Source organism: Rhipicephalus sanguineus, chromosome 1, assembly GCF_013339695.2.
Source record: "Rhipicephalus sanguineus isolate Rsan-2018 chromosome 1, BIME_Rsan_1.4, whole genome shotgun sequence".
In the NCBI taxonomy this organism is placed as follows: Eukaryota; Metazoa; Arthropoda; class Arachnida; order Ixodida; family Ixodidae; genus Rhipicephalus; species Rhipicephalus sanguineus.
In genome coordinates this window covers 142,133,789-142,150,763 of record NC_051176.1, presented here as the reverse complement: position 1 = coordinate 142,150,763, position 16,975 = coordinate 142,133,789, and the positions used below count along the sequence as shown (strand labels likewise).

General features: G+C 47.8%; 1 protein-coding gene across 1 annotated transcript; it reads left to right on the top strand.

The window, feature by feature from the left end:
• The first annotated feature begins 920 nt into the window (after window positions 1–920).
• On the top strand, window positions 921–13,777 carry LOC119379548 (solute carrier family 25 member 35). The gene is made up of 3 exons (XM_049412113.1): window positions 921–1,167; window positions 5,350–5,642; window positions 13,212–13,777. Exons 1-3 carry the CDS (start codon window positions 921–923, stop codon window positions 13,764–13,766), a joined length of 1,095 nt encoding a protein of 364 aa, XP_049268070.1. The 3' UTR covers window positions 13,767–13,777.
• The last annotated feature ends 3,198 nt before the right edge of the window (window positions 13,778–16,975 follow it).

The window sequence follows — 16,975 nt, the reverse complement described above, 5'->3', positions numbered from 1 at the left end:
CTCCTTGATTTTCTAGTGCTCTGCATATCCAATTCCCTCATTCGTCATCGCAGTCTAGGTTTTCGTCGTTCTTAAACTAAGCGGCAGGTTATCCAGCACTGACGCTGCATCGACGGCAGCAGATTCTGACAGTGGTGGTACATGTGCCAACAAAATGAAACCCACAATGCATCTGTTGTACTTCTCTGCGCATGCACCTCTCATCAGCATTATTTCGCCGCCAAGCTTCATACATCTAATGTCGTCCTCGGGACAACACATATAGCTATACTGTAGCGACGTGGGCTGCGCGCGTGTCACTTGCTGCTGCTTTCAGCTTCCTAATTCAAACAGGTCGTCGCAAGAACACCCGCTATGATACTGATGTAAAGCTGCTTCTCCGTTCAAAACGCAACATTTAGACTCAAAGAATATAAACACAAGTCGCTACTGTGTTAATGAACCCGAATTATGACAAAGTCAGTGAAAATTTGTCAGTAAAATTTCGAAGGAAATCAAGCAACGATGGTGAAAAAAACCAAACAGTCATGCAAAAACATCTTGTAATGGTAGCAACATACACGGAACCTCATAATCCGCCTAATTGGTATGCGCGTGTTTAAAGGAATCTATATCAGGAGCGTTCCGCAGTGGCGCACAGTTTTGCTTAGCAGCTCCAGGACCAAATAAAGTTCATTTCATCATCATCTCTGATTGTGAAGACGACAGACATGAGACAGTATACGTATCATTTTAGATAGGCTATCTTCAATAGTCAAATATCTGGTACTTGGCGTAGTTTTTCATTTCGGATTTTCCTCCAAATATTTTTGCTGTTTCTTACTACTAAGAGCCTTCTTACAGTTCCAACTCTATCGGAACCTTGGCCAGTCACCCATAGTGGGCATGAACCATCAGCAGAGGGCGAACAAAACAAACAAATGCGTCCGTCGGCGTTAGCGAACTGGAACGTCGGCTACGCATCCCGGCGGTGGCCCAACGGCGACGTTTGGTCGGGGCGGCTGTTGGCTGCGGGGAGCGCCTACTTGGAGGAGCACACCAACGAGCCGGTGACGAACATCGCGGTGGGCGCCATCGCCGCCTGTTCGGCCTCCTTCGTTACGCACCCGATCGAGGTGGCCAAGCTGCGCATACAGCTGCAGGGGGAGCTCCAGCCGGCGATTGCAGGTATACGCGACAGCCAAGACAGTTCAACTCTGAGAGCGCGTGTCTTAGGCATGCAATACGGGCGCTTCCTGACTGATAAAACAAGCTCAGGTCGTGTATGAAGGCGTCCTAAGGATGTCCTGCCCTTTTCAACGACGCTAACCTTTAAGCACACGATAAGAGCTCTTATCACTGAATTCAGAGTTGAGGCACGTCGGCAGGAGCAAAGAAAGTAATTTTGCGTGCCACAAACGCATATTTCACACAGAGAAAAACAGGGGCTGGAAAGGTAATCGCTATGCCAGGAATGCGCTAAACGCCAAGTACAGAGAAAATAACCATAACAGGGAAGCTCGTCATCATTTCGTAATGCTCCCCATATGTTTTGCAGTTTTGATGCCAACAGTCATATGATATGGACCTATATAGACGTTGTTGAAAATGATGCCATGTTGACAAGGATGAGATATAAACGACACGTTATTGACACGGATGCCATATTACGTCGCTTTTACATTTCCGGTTAACCCCAGCAAGCCATAAAGTTCTATAAGCTGCATGGCTAGCGCAAATTGGCACGCTCCCGTGGCGCCAATATGAGCGTGCCCTCAGAGAGAGAAAGTTGGCAGGCTCACCTGCAGTCGACCCGTCTACATAATACCAAACATTTAAACCGTCCACGAGTGAAAAGCGGGCGTTCGTTCTATATAGACAAGACCGCCGGAGCACGAATCTTAGCTCCATGGACCCAACAATCGAGCCATATTGCTTTATATTGCCAAAACCGTCCTTAGTTTGCAAATGTACTTTGCTACTTCCTTATATATGCCCAACTTTCGAAAAAAAACTGCGTGGATGGCAATAGTATATAGGACATGATTTACTGAATTATGTGGCGAGGCACGCCAAAGCAGGCTTGACTAAGAGAATAATGCTTCGCCGTGCGTGCAACAAAGTTCAGAATACTCGGGTCAATATTGTGTCGCGTGCATATTGCCAACGCTAAGACTGTCATGTGCAGTTCCATTTCGTTATTTGTTATGAACACCTTAACGAAATCACATGCATGAAGTGGGGAGCAAAGCTTACACATAGCATATACACGTAAATAATAATAATATCTGGGGTTTAACGTCCCAAAAGCACGATATGATTATGAGAGACGCCGTAGTGGAGGGTTCCGGAAATTTCGACCACCTGGGGTTCTTTAACGTGCACCTAAATCTAAGTACACGGGCCTCAAACATTTTCGCCTCCATCGAAAATGCAGCCGCCGCGGCCGGGATTCGATCCCGCGACTAGGGATGGTCGATTAAAATTTTTAATCGATTAATCGTTACTCGTTAATCGATTTAGCCTTTAATCGATTAATTGCTTTCGGTGGAATGTTTTAATCGATTAATCGATTAATCGTCATTTTTCATGGGTGCTTTAAAACCGATATCTTCGTTTGAGAGGCATCGTTCGTGTTTGATATGGACCCAAATATTTTTATCAGACGCGCTGACGATAGAAAATTCCCACTTTCGAAAGTGTCAAAGACGGGCCGTTTGTGTCCAGTGTGCGAAAATTCCTACTTTCGCACACTGGACACAAGGGGCCCGTCGTCTATGGTTGATGTCGCGGATTCAAGCATCTGTGGCCATAATCCCTGGACTATTCGGCAGCACGTCGTATTTTCTCGAAGCATGCCTACTCGAGCTCATCGAAACCGGAGGCGCGTTCGGGGACCGCACTGGTTGGAAAGTCGCAGCCGAAACATGCAGTGTGGCGGAGGGTGAAGAAATCCCGAGAAAGGTAACAGAGAGACGAGGAGGAAGAGGAATTAAATAAGACGCTCGCTCTCGTAAGCACGGCATCTTTTCTCGGTTTGTCGGTTAGATAATGTGGAAGCCCTACATAATACTATAATTGCGGACTGACGCGATCTCTTCCGTGAGGTCACCCATGCAGAAGGAAGGAAGGAACACAAAATGGAGAAGGCAGAGAGGTTAACCAGACAGCAGTCCGGTTGGCTACCCTACGCCGTGGGAAAGGGAAGGGGAGTCGGAAAGATGGGGGAGACAAAGAGGGAGAGAGGGGGAAGCGAGAAGAAAAATAAAAGGAAATGATCAATACATGCGCTGACACATATGTGGCGGTGGCACTGTACAGCAGTCATAGGCGGTCATTTAAGAAGCACAAAAGTGCTTCAACTGCCTTGTGGGCCGCCGAGCGATGGGGACAGTGCTCCAGCAGCATCTGCACGGAGAGCGGCCGATCATCCTATCGTCGCATCGCATCAAAAAGAGTTCGTCTTTCAGTGGCAAATCGAGGGCAGCGGCATAGCAGTTGATCGATGTCTTCCTCAGTACTGCAGACCTCGCATGCCGCACTGTCGGTCACTCCAATTAATGTTGTGTATGCCTTCGTGAAGGCAACTCCTAACCAAAGCCGACAAAGAAGCGAAGCTTCACGTCGACGAAGTCCGGGTGGAGGTCGGAGTTCCAGCGTAGGGTTTATTTGGTGGAGTCTTGTACGTCTTATACTTGACATGTTCCACTCCGCCAAACAGAGACAGCTTCGTCACCCATGCAGAGATTACACAGAAACATACTGGCCTCAAACAGACCATTGGTACAGGCAACTGCGGTAAATAGAGTGACACGAGTTTCTGCCTCCCGGCTAGGATAAACAGCAGCTGCACCAGTATACTCTGCAGGTTTCATCCGATCGTTGCCTTAACACGCCGCCCCTCGCACCTTTTCAATCATGCGTACAGCCTGAACTGTGAGCGTTATCTCAGGTTTGAGACATCACAACATAAATTGCGCGACTGTCCTTCTTTCTTGTCACAGCAGAAGACGGGGGCCTCTAGCTGAAAGCGGTATTTCTCCCTAAATATGCGACCATACGGTATTACTAAATGCTACAAGCTCACTCCAATAGTAATGCACTGGATGCTAGACGTTCGGTAAACCGACTCGTAAAGTTGCGGATTACATAAAGGGTCTATAAGACCCTTTTAACAATTCGCGAGTGCGCTTTCCTGCGCTACATTTTCTCTCAACTAATGGCAGCAGCTTTCGTGCTTCAAGTGCTGGCTTCGAGAAGTGCTTGCCACATTTATTACACCTTGCAGTCTTCGTTTCCTCATCTTCAGCGAACAACGATCACACTGCGCTCTTCTTCCGATCGCCCGGCATTATGACACCGCAAAGGCAGCAAAGGTAGCAGTGTAACCACCAATGTGTAATAATTACACAATATAACACGCAAGCAACGCAAGCCCCGCGTATACTCAGGCGACGCTCAAATAGCTTAAGGGAGAGGAGGTGAAGGCAGTAGCAGCAGTAGACTGTGAGCCGGAGAGGCAAGTTCCTCTCTGCCTCGATCGGGTGGAGCCGCCACCTGCCGGGGCTTGAAGCATTGGGGAGCACTTGGAGTTGGACGCCGTACGCGACGAAGATCAGGGCGAGTTCATATCTTTCTCTATGAGGTATGGCCGCCGCCAGCTCGGGGCTTGTTCTGCTAGCGCAGAAATATGCGCTGTAGTGAAAGCAGTGAAAGAGAGACTATGTGCACGGCATCTGCGTCTCAGGATAGCGCTCCTCGCAGTCATGCGCTCCGGCCAAGGGGCGAGATTGGGGGCGGGAGTGGGGGGTTACTAATCGATTAATCGAATAGTTTTAATCGATTAATTCGATTAATCGAAAGGAGGAAATCAATGACGATTAATCGATTAATTGTGGACCTTTAATCGATTAATCGATTAATCGTTCATCGATTTTACCATCCCTACCCGCGACCTTAGGGTCGGCAGTCGAGCGCCATAACCACTAGACCACCGTGGCGAACACGAACACGAAATACACGAACACGAACACAAAATACACGAACAAATATAACGTTTAGCATTGCGGACACCTTGATGTGTTGGCGCCTACTTGAAGACGGCAGTCACGTCGCAATGTGCTGTGCAACTGCTGATTTTTCATCGGATGTCATTATTATTTATGCGCCCTGTGCGTTGTTACGTTGCTGGAACATTAATATTGGCTGTATATATGGTTTATCAAATGTTATTGAAATGAATTGCAATTGGGATGTCTCCGGAAGTTATTTTCGTATACAAGCTAAGACAACGCGTTAGGTGTAAGAGCTTGCATGTTCTCAGCTGCTCCACCCTGACACAGCACTGCCGTTGCCTCCCGAAATGCGCAGAGAGGTCGGCGCGGGGACGCCCCGTGTACCGAAACACCCTGCAATCTATTTACACGATATACCGGTATGACGGCATCCTCGCCGTTTATCGGGGGCTTTTGACGAACCTCGGCTACCAGCTACTGGCCAACGGCTTGCGCCTGGGCATCTACCAGATCAGCGAGGACCTCGGCTTGACGCAGGACAGACACCTGGAGCCCAGCATCTTCCTGAGCGCTATCTTCGGCGGCGTGTCCGGCGCCATTGGGGCCTTCGTGAGCTCGCCTCTTTTCTTGCTCAAGACGCACCTACAGGTACGGTCATCCGCGAAGCAGAATAAGGCTCAACTTTCCTATTTTAACGCGACAGTGGTAAAGCGCTCATTTCTCAGGAATCCCGGTGTCGGCGATGGCGTCAGTTTCGGCGTCGGCGTCTGTGGTTGTGAGCCAAAAATCAGCTTTGTCCGTGAGCGAAAGTTCGAGATACATGCAAATAATAAAGAAATAATAACGAATATTCGGTTCTAGTGGGAATCGAACCCAGGACTTCTGCGTGCAAGCAGGTGTTCTACTACAGAGCCACGCCCGTGCTCGAAATTTCATCGGAAGAAAACACTATATGAATGTTATGTAGTGCGAGGAGTCTCATTGACACATGAAACATTGCGTGGCAGGAGCGTAGAATCACACCAGGCGTCAAAACACGTGAGTGGCACAACGAGTGGTTGGTTTAAAGGACCACCAATTGCAAGGCACACAAGCATAATTAATTATCATTATCAACAACAGCATCAGCAAAGTGTGCAGCTGCCCAGGTGCACGTGTGGCCTTACGGACGCGTAGTGGGTACCTCGCCAACTCGCAAAAGGAAGAATTACGTCGTAATGGGCACTTGGCAACTGTAATTGCAATAGGCTTTCTAATATAGTTTGAAAGGGCCAATTTACAAGCGCACAGGCGTTCCTTACTTTGCAGTATGGTTTAGGTGTTCACCGAGAAGCGACGCCACGCTATCGATTGAGAGAGCGATGCGAACAGTGTCCGATTACGCTTCCGCGTTCCACTATTGAAGGCGAAGCTCAAGCTTCCTCCAAGTTTTAGGTCACGTCATACAAGTTACCGGTTCAATGAAGCGAAAATAGCCAAAGAGAAAGCAAGGCATGGTGCCCGTGCGCAAGATGGTTCGGTAATACAGTATTATGGAGGCCACAGGGAAAAATCTAGATGAGCTCAAGCAACTTGTATTAAATAACTCTCGCAGGCGGTCATATACTCATGGCTTCACGAGGACACGCCAGCGACTCGACGGCACTTCAACAACAACAAGATAGAGGGAGACTGCTTTTATAAAATGTATTTTGGGGCTGATTGACTCATGATTATGCATAAACTTGTCCCGCGAATGGAACGAAGGGAAAACCACACAAAAGTACATACAAACATTAATTAGAACTAACAGACAAGAAAGCCAAGGAAAGTATAGGGGATGTTATTTTGTAGTAATTATGATGTAAACGTGAAGAAATTGCAGTGGACGAAAAGATAACTTGCCGCTGGCAGGGACCGAACCTGCGACCTTCGAATAACGCGTCCGATGTTCTACCAACTGAGCTGCAGCGGCGGTCATTCCCCTCCCCCCCACCCCCCGGTCCACTTTATGGGGTATATATGTACATTTTTAGACTTAGGAGTGTTAGTCAGCGCCGCTAGTAGCCATGACGGCTAGTGTGGAACACTATTTTTTTCCCTGCTGGCGTCACGAAGCACGTGATCTTTTTACGAGCTCTTAAATGAGTATTAACTAGCCTACACGAACAAGAGCTCGATTAAGAGCTCGAATAAAAGCCCAGCAAGCATTTTCTTATGAGTTGTTGCAACGTTGAAACGACACAGTTGACGTCGGCTAGTACCCAAGGCGCGTCCACTTTTCAGGAATCTTTTGAGGCTAGAACCTAGCTGCCGTGGTAGACTAGCGGTTAAGGCGTTGCACTGCGAATCTCGAGGATGCGGGTTCTACTCCGGGCCATGGCGGCCGCATTTCGATGGGAGGCGAAAGGCGAAAAAACAAAACAAAACAAAAAACAAAGAAACGTGACCTACAGTTAGGCACACATTAGAGAACCCCATGTAGTCAAAGTTAATCCGAGTCCCCCGCTACAGTACAGTTGCGAGCTCACAGATGCCACGAAACTTTTTCTTCGCTGTCTAAGCAGGATGCACTACCAGTTAGGCAGGCGGATATTGCCCCCACCTCACCCCAAGCTAAAACGACGCCAGGCAGTCATCTGGCGACAGCTGCAAACACACACCTTCCCCAGTCCGGTGCAATTGCGGCACATTTTCCCTGCCCAGTACCCGAATGCTACTTGTCAATTATGCCAGACAACCAGAGCTACGCTCTCACACATGTTATGGGAGTGCCCTGTCACAGCAGCTCAGATGGCAGTAGCTCCGGATGCTCTCGCGTCGAAGTGGGCAGCCGCACTGCGCAGCTCCAACTTCAAGACACAAGAATGGGCAGTCCAGCGGGCCCGCGAGGCGGCGTTGAGGCAAGGCCTCGAAGTCCCCTCATGGGAGACCTGAGCCCGGGTTATTAAACATCGCCGGACTTTCAATAAAGTTGTTTCCATCCATCCATGCCTTAAATAATAATGGAAAAAAATCTTGAGTTTTTTTTACATGCGAGAACCACGATATGATTATAAGGCATGCCGTAGTTAGGAGACTCCGGATTCATTTTTACCAACAGGGGTTCTTTACCGTGCACCTAAATATTAGAACACGGGCGTTTTTCATTTTGCCTCCATGGAAATGTGGACGCTGGCCCGGAATCGAACCCGCGCCTTTGTGCTTAGTTAGATCAACGCCATAACTGCCAAGCCACGATGGTGCAGTAAGGCTAAAGTCGGATAGTAGAGTCTACGTGCGCCTGCTCGACCTGCTCAATGTTCTGGTCGAAGAAGGGATACATTTTTGATGGCGTTGTGGCATGGACTCATGCAACCGACTGTGCATGTCTTGAGCACTGACCGGCTTTAATTACACCCCCTAAATATGTGTAATTATCTAAGCAGAGTTACTTAGCAATTCTGTTAAGTTAACGTGTCAGTGATTATTCCATATATATTTATATGATATCTGCCACCGCTAGCAAATTGCTGACACGAGCATGACGCGTCTACTACATTTTATTTTATTTTGGCAGGATTCCTGTTTGAAGCACGTGGGAAGCGACACATGCGCACCTGTGCTACTACGTAATTCTAGCGGCGTGCATGAGCACCGCAAGCGCTCGGAACGCTTTAGAGGACCCCTCAATAGGCCTCACGAAGAATTTTGGTTACCCATTGAAGTTTAAGGCGCGGTCTATAGATTGCGCCCAATGTCTTCTTACTACGCCGCAAGGAGGCGAACGTTACTCCCAGCGGACACTTTCCCCTTTTGTCTTGGGTGTGACGAGCCCGGCCTCCCCTTGTTTGCTTCTCTTCCTATTTTGCTTTGCGGTGCATTTTCAGTGCCGGCATGGCGCGTTATACACTGGATGGTTAACCGAAGCCAAGTGCCAGTGATCAGTGACGCTACAAGCTATGCACGTTGCGTGGGACACTTATGCCGGTCACCTTGACTCTCACTCTAAGCGCAGCTTTCTCCTGACCACGTTCTCGCGGCTTTCCGTTTGAAACTTCGACTTGAATGGAAAACAGTGCGAGAAACGAGGACTGTAGAAAAAAAAAATATGGCTGATCCCTCCGTCATAGGAATCGGTATAAGACGAAAGTGAAACGTGTCTTCACAGAACTGGTGTTTATTGTGTAGTGATATATGAGAGATTGTACAATGTCTATTGGTGTTTGGCAGCTACAGCACCGTGGCGCACCGTGACGACTAGTGGCACATCTCCATCGCGACGACTAACGCCCATGACCACGATTTAACTGTTGTGGTAGCTGAAGTTTTTAACATATAACAGGATACAGCGTATCGTGAATCCTGCGCATAGATGACATCAACATGCACATAACAAACACTGGTACTCTACATTGCTCCGACGACCAGCCGTCACACGCTAACACGAAGCGGAATTTGCATAAAGATGAACTTGCATAACTTGCCTAAAGATGAAATCAAATGCCATAACAGTTATCTTCCACGTAGACCCCCACGCATGCCGGATTGATGGGCTCGTCTATTTCATGGGCATGCGCAAATAGGTTTTCGTGCCTTCTTTTTTTCCGCCGTTGTGCGTCCTCAGTTGTTAGTCGGCGTTTGTGGTGTCCTGACTTCTTTCTTGTGTCCGTGTTTGCACGCCCTATCTTTTTAGAATGAATACTTACCAACTAGCTCAGCTCTCTGTTATTCTTATATGGACCAAACCGGCCGATGTATCACTGACTGCTTAGAACGTGCTTAGAAGACGGAACAAGGACATATTGGCCGTTAATTAAAGTGAAGTTCGCTGGGCCAGTTGGTATGGATCCATGGTAGGAAGCATGGATCCATACAGCGCTTGTTCTTGTCATTCCTTCCTCAGTGCGTCGTCTTGTTTTTCGCACTGCTTACTACCATGGCCGTTAAAATCGGAGTTAATCGGATGAATCCCAATTGTAAAAAATTTTACCGGCGAGTGATTATCGGATTTTTTTTTATTTTTCCGAAAATACGGAGCCCTATTTATATCTACCCAGGAACGGTGAGAACCATGGGACGTAGCCAGAAATTTTTTTCGGGGGTGGGGGGGGGGGGGGGGTCATCCATACTTTATGTGTGTTCGTGCGTGCGTTTGTATGTGCGCGTGTATATATACGAAAGCAAAACTGACAAATATGGGGGCGGGGGGTGTTGAACCGCCCCTGGCTACGCCCCTGGTGAGAACAGACATCAGAACAAACAATGGACCCAACGAATGCAAAGAATAAAAATCAGGATCCCAGCAGAAATTGAACCCAGGCATTCTGCGTGGCAGTCAAGTATTCTACCACAGAGCCACGCCAGGTCTTAAAACACCTTTGGAAAAAGTTCCTATAGAGGCATCATGTTGGTGCAACGTCAATTGTGGTTGCAGTGCTAGCTATCTAATTTTATAACAAGGTAAGGTAATAAACATTACATATGCACTGCGATGATACAGGCGTCATGTTGGGTTAACGTCAATTGTGGTACCAGTGTTGGGTCCACTTTTATAACAGTTTAATAAACATTACATATGTACTCCTATTACTCAGCAAGCGACATTCAAGCGTTGCTCGACCCCGGAGGAAAACGCTAACTAATGCTACGTATGATATTCACATCATCGCACTGTAGCCGTGCACTTCATTTCAATAAAACTGACGTCTGTGCTCTAACGTGAGTGCTCACGTTATGTCAGACTATAGACCGTTTTCACGGAGAGGAGGAGCGTAGCCTCGAACCGGTGTATTTTCGCCGCTTTCTCTCTCTCCCCCTCATGTCCAACCGTCCGTCCGCTGCCGCTGGTGTGTGCGGATTCCCGAGTTTTGCACTGCGTGGTGCGTGAGAGGTCACCGTGTTTCCATTTTTCGACACGCTGAAGCAATTGTGCTGCCGCAAATCGAAATGTCGGACGAGAACAAGTCGACAAGCTACCACTGCGCTGTGTTTGGCTGCGGAACAGCTACGGAAGCGTAACAGACTGGCAGCCAAGGCATGCGAAGTGCACAATGCGTTTAAATGACTTCGCTTCTCTCAGGTCGCACGCCTTCTTCTCCGACAAATAGTATATTATATGGGGTGTCTGCACTTATGGCCATTTTTTCAAGTCATCACACCAGCTTGTGATCGTGCATGGGTGCTTGTACACTTTATCATCAGCACCAAAGAGAACCAATGTCAAGGCTGGCGATTAATACACAAAATGTTTGGCCAAGAGTTGTTCTTTCATAACATCAACCTCTCTGGTTTTTATGCTACAGCACATGATTTATAATGCCTGCGGCGAGAAAATGTTCCATCTTAGTGCGTACAATTTCGAGATTATCGAATTAGCACTTTCCAATCTACATGACAGAAAGGCCCGCATGACATGTGTGCTTTGGCGCAGGTACGCGTTTCTAACGTTTCGTCGAGAGCACGTTCTTTCTCGACTTGTCAATTTTGTGACGATACCTGGGGTATAGCGTTACGACAACCGCACCTTTTTTTTTTTTTTTTCGCGCGGCAGCCTGGGTGTTGTGAATGATCGGCCCACGCTCGTTAAAGCCAGGTCGTTACCTGGGCACGTGCGATCGTAGTAATGCTTCTCAAATACTGGCCAGAAAACGAATTGACAACCAAAAACGGGCTCCCTTTCGGCGTATCGCTAGTGCCGGCGGCTGGCGGCGAAGCAAGCTTACACCATGCCGTGCTTCCAGATGTGCAACAGGCTTATTTTCATTTTATCATCGTGTTGTTTCTACGCCGAATTTTGAGCTCACCCGTCGCACATCTGTTTCTTATCCTGTGCAACGATCAGAGGCCACGAGCTTTTAACTACGACGGCGACATGAATCAACACAGGCATCGGTGTTTGTGCTCATGTCCTTCCATGAATATTGTATTGCAACGTGCCAAGCGGAACCAAATGGTCTGTTAAGGATTAGAGTTACGTTGAACTTGAATAATCACGGCACGGAAACCCGGGAGTCATCTTAAACACTAATGCGCGCATCTAACGCGCAGCCTGACAATGGCCTACGTGTTCGCTCGTTCCATTTACGTTTCTCCGATTACTTCGAGAGTTATCCTAAATGTTAACGCTCTTTTATAGTGAATATTCCACAGGGGCGTAGCCAGAAATTTTTTCGGGGGGGGGGGGGTTCATCCATACTTTTTATGTGTTCGTGCGTGCGTTTGTATGTGCGCGTGTATATATACGCAAGCAAAACTGAAAAAATTCGGGGGGGGGGGGGATTTGAACCCCCCAACACCCCCCCCCCCCCTGGCTACGCCCCTGATATTCCAAGAACCCCACAAGGCCAGCTATAACAAAACATACAAAGCAATTACCAATTTACACATGCTGCTTAAGAACAGCATTGGCATTCTACTCATCGTCGGCGCTGCTGCGGGAACGTCTCGTGGGCCGCCGCTGCTTGCTGTTTCAGCCATTTTGAAGCTGACAGCTTAGTGATTATTTACCAGCGCCTTTACACTCACGAAGCGTTGCTCTGTTTTGCCAGTGTACCGCGAAGAACAGCAATACCTTGTGAACTGAGCGTATACGCTGCATACACCGCCGCGGAACCCCACACACCGGAATGGCGGCGAAACGTCGCAGACGCTAGACGGCGCTGCGTCGGTGGAGTGCTTTAAAAATGGCAGCCTCCTTTGCATGAAACCGATTGCCACAGAGTGTGGGAATCTGCCGATCTTTTTAGGTTGTTAAAGCTGGCAGAAAGACGTCCGTTAACAAAAACCTCTGGTGCGCCGTCGCCATAGCAACCGCCACAGTTTCTCACACCGTGGCTCAGGGACAGTGGCAAGCTTTGCGCGTATTCCGGATCCGCCCGTCGCTGTCTCTTGGCTGCCGCTTCTTCAGCCAAACACGCTGGATCCAATCGCCGCCGGCGTTGTGATTCCCGAGCTGCAGCACGACGAGCTGAGGATCAACCAGCTTCGCTGTGCCAAGCTTTGCGCAACTTAGTGCAAATTTTCAGCAGTTTTTTCTCATTGTGCGCGATACCTCTTACGGACACCGGCAGTGGCAGCGGCGGCGGATACGCCAGCAGAATCGGCTGCTGTTGTGACCTCATAACAGCTGTCGCTGTAAAAAAAAAAAAAAAAGAGAGAAAGAAAACCAACATGGGCGCTGCAAACCTATATATACCTCGCGACACCCACTTGTGCTTTTATAGTCTATAACGAGCGCATTTCTTGCTTCCGTTTCAGCTGCACTCGTCAACAGCGGCCATCGCTGTTGGCTACCAGCACGGCTACGGAAGTGCGCACGCAGAGCTGGTAAAGATCTATAAGACGCAAGGTGTCTGGAGGGGCCTCTGGCGCGCCACTTCCTCCAACGTGCTGCGGCTGTCTACGGGATCGGCGCTTCAATTGTCCACATTCAGCGGTTTCAAGAGTTTTCTGGACACTGCGGTGGAAGGCCGTGAGCGGTACTTCTTCATCAACACGCTTATGGCGGCCTTCTTGTCGGGACTCGCATCGGCGCCCTTCATCGCGGTCTTGGACGTGCTACGGGCGCGCATGTACGCGCAGCCTTCCAACCCGCGCGGCGAAGGCATATACTACAGCAGCATTCGGGACTGCGTCATCAAGATCAAGCAGACGGAAGGACTTCGAGGCCTGTGGCGAGGCGTCGGCGGGGCTTTTTTCTACACGATGACGTCTTCCGTTATCACGCTGGTCTCCTGGGAAGAGATCAAGAAGGAGGTTGACGAAGACCGACAGGAGTCTCTCTATGACATCCTTGATTACGGCATTCACTGAACTGATTTTTGTGCGTTATTGAGAGGCCAAGGACTGACACGGTGATGAAGCTTGAGTGCTTCGATGCATGTTCTTGTCAAATATTCCTAACTGTAAAGGGCCCTCCGTCGCACGACGATTTCCGCGTTTCTTGCATTTAAAGCCTGACATTATTCGCGGAAAGAAACATTTTCACGGGGTTCTCATGAAAATACGCGTTCATTTTGTCCTGTCTGTACAGAGGTCAGGTTCCATATTTCGAGCGATGCTTTCCGCGCACGAAATACCCATACCGCGTTTTGTAAGTCAGATTTATGTGAGATGTAGACCACAACCGCGTAAATTGTTCTTGGCAACGTACTTACCTGGCTTTGAGCAAAAACATTTAAGGCTGAGTTTGCCCCACGAATATTATTCATGAACCTGTTTGTGGGCCGCGCCAGTGATAATTATTTTATCACTTAGATATAGTATTCGTGAAAATGATTGCAACCAACAGTTATTTGCTTACGTGCATTCACGCGCAATACTTCGACCGACACGTGGGCTAGCAAGGTGTATTTGCACTAAATGTGTTCGGCTGGCTGGGCTCTTGGCATGCATGTATACTATATGTAGTAACCGGGCTGTGTAAAAGGACGGCTAAAAAAATCCCTGAAAAATTATGAGAACGAATGTAATGGCGTCCAACTATATAGTTTTTTTTGTAACTCCTGTAACCACTAAACATTTACGTGTTATCTGAATTAGATTTATTACGTATACGCTAACTCCTATTTGATTGCGAAGTAACTCATGTGGTGCTGTCTTCACGCTACCTGAATGTCCACAGTAAAATGGTAGACTCTTGTGCCCTTGCTAGGCTGTTATGCCTATGCGCAGTCAACAGCACGGCAAGAGCGCGCCACGACAGCATGTTGCAAGGCAGGAAGGGTTCGCTCACACGCTTTTGCTGGGGCTTTGCAGCACCTTTAATGAAAGGTGTGTTAGATGTATCTGCATGGTGTTAAAAAAAACATACCTTAAAAAATCCTTTCGAGTAAAAAGTCTGTGCCTATTCTTAAATGCGCATATGTATTAACAGAATGAATTGCAATAATGCTGGCAATCAAACACTGCTTGCCGCTGCCACGTTTTCGCGGCCTTGCACTCTTTTTCTTCATTCTGCACTTAATGCGACAGGCTGGAGCCACGAGGAGCGACTCCAGTCATGCCCCGCTCATAACCATATGATGAGTTCTGTAACTACGAGGACTTCGATATCATGCGGCTGGGCCCTAGTTGGGCCAGCAATTTCTTATGAATGAAATAGTTATAGTATGGGCAGTGTGCATGATAGCGTTCTCTGCCATAATAATAGCCGAAACAAGGATTAGGTCGAAGCTAAACGTGAGGTGGCAAAGAAAGAATAAAATAACACAGAGTGTGGGAACAAGGAGTGCACATGGCAGGCCCGTAGCTGCAAGGATTTTTTTTTTCGGAGGGGGGGGGGGGGGGGCTTGCTGAAAACCTTGACTATTTGAGCAAAACATCTATTTCCATTATTTATTTTTCGTAAAAGCACCAATTTAGGAGGGGGGGCGGGCCTCTTGCCCCCCCCCCTTTCCCTGGCTACTGGCACATGGAGATCGGTCCAAAGCTTCCACACATCCTAGACGCGCCGAAGAATGACCTTTCGCTACCTGCGTCCACGTTCGTGGAAACTTCTTAAGCAAATTACGCAACAGCAAACTGCTCACTGTCGTTGAAAACCTGCGCCATTGTCGATCAGTGTCCTTTACCCTACTACTCGAAGTGTGAGCAGCAGAAATCAGCATTAGTGGCTGGTACGGGTGTGTCCAGATAAGATCGAACACGAGGTCCCGGTCACCATTCCCGATTGTGATGAAATTTACTGTAGGTCTAGGCATTACACCCAGAACAATGTTTTCGCAGTTAGTTTTGCGAACAAAAATTTTGTTCGCCTGAAAAAAAATACGTAAATTTTGGCCGCAAAAAACGCTTTTCGGACAATTTCGCGATTTCTGAATTTTGAGCGCACCTAGGAAAAAAACGGTGCACTTCTTCGTCACAATATTTATTCCCCTTAAAGAACAAGTGAAATACAATCTTATGAGTCTATTATTTCCCTTTCTTGTCGAAGCATTTTTAAAGAAAAAAATTACAAACTTGGCAAATCGCACAAAATACCTCTATTTCAGGAATTTATTGCTGCAAGCAAGTTCAAGTGAGGATAATGAAAGTCGGTACATATTAACTTTGATACTTTCGCTCTCTTTTAAAATAATTTGAGTGGTTTTATCATGCTCCGTTTTACTCGATAATTGGGCTGAAACGTAAGTGATTTACCAAAAACGCCGAACTTTGAAAATCATTTTCTCAAAAAGGCCATTTTTAATTTTTTTTTAAATCCCTCTGATTGAAGTCAAGGACGTCGTCTACCATTGTGCAGAAAAAAACGTTGCATTATTTTGGTTGCTAACAAGTTATAGTGCGTCAAATGTGACCATGCCAGCCTAGCAGCCGCGTCGTTCGTTATGGGCTGAAACTCGTATATAAGTTGCTAAAAATACTTGTACGTGACATAATCGCAAATCAGCAGCTCCACACCAACAAATGCGCAGCCCGGTGTCATGGTTAAGCAAGCTTTGTCTTGGGATCAGCCGCTTGACAAACCCGCAGCAGCGGCCGCTCGATGCGGCGGGCACTCACATTACATGAGTACCGCTTCGACGGCGGATGAGCTCCGCTGGCGCGCCAAACTACGCTCAGAGGACAAACGAGAGAAGGAATGCATCACTGTGAAAGTTAAAGGCCGTTAAGTGCCAACAAATCTCATAATATGCAACGAAAACTCTGCCGGCGATTTCCCAGTGAGCGCCTCCAGTAGTGCGCTCATGTGTTGCTTTCTCTCTTCGGATGGCCTAAATATAATTAGGTTCATTCTATGAGCAACATATGGCACAAAAGAAAGCCATTGACATCTAAAGAAAGCTGTCATACGTGCTTCCGATGGTCGAGCAACTCAAACTGCAGTTGTTCATCTCGTGCCATAACACTTGTGCCAGCCGGCTGTGAAAAGAAGTGTGTCCAAGTCCTTTACTTCATTAATGAACCGCTTTTACAATACTGTATTGTTGTGCCTCCGCAGATAGAATATTCAACGCAAGTCGAGCGTTTATCACGATATTATGCGGCTTCGGGCATAACAGCAGGGGAAAAAAATACAT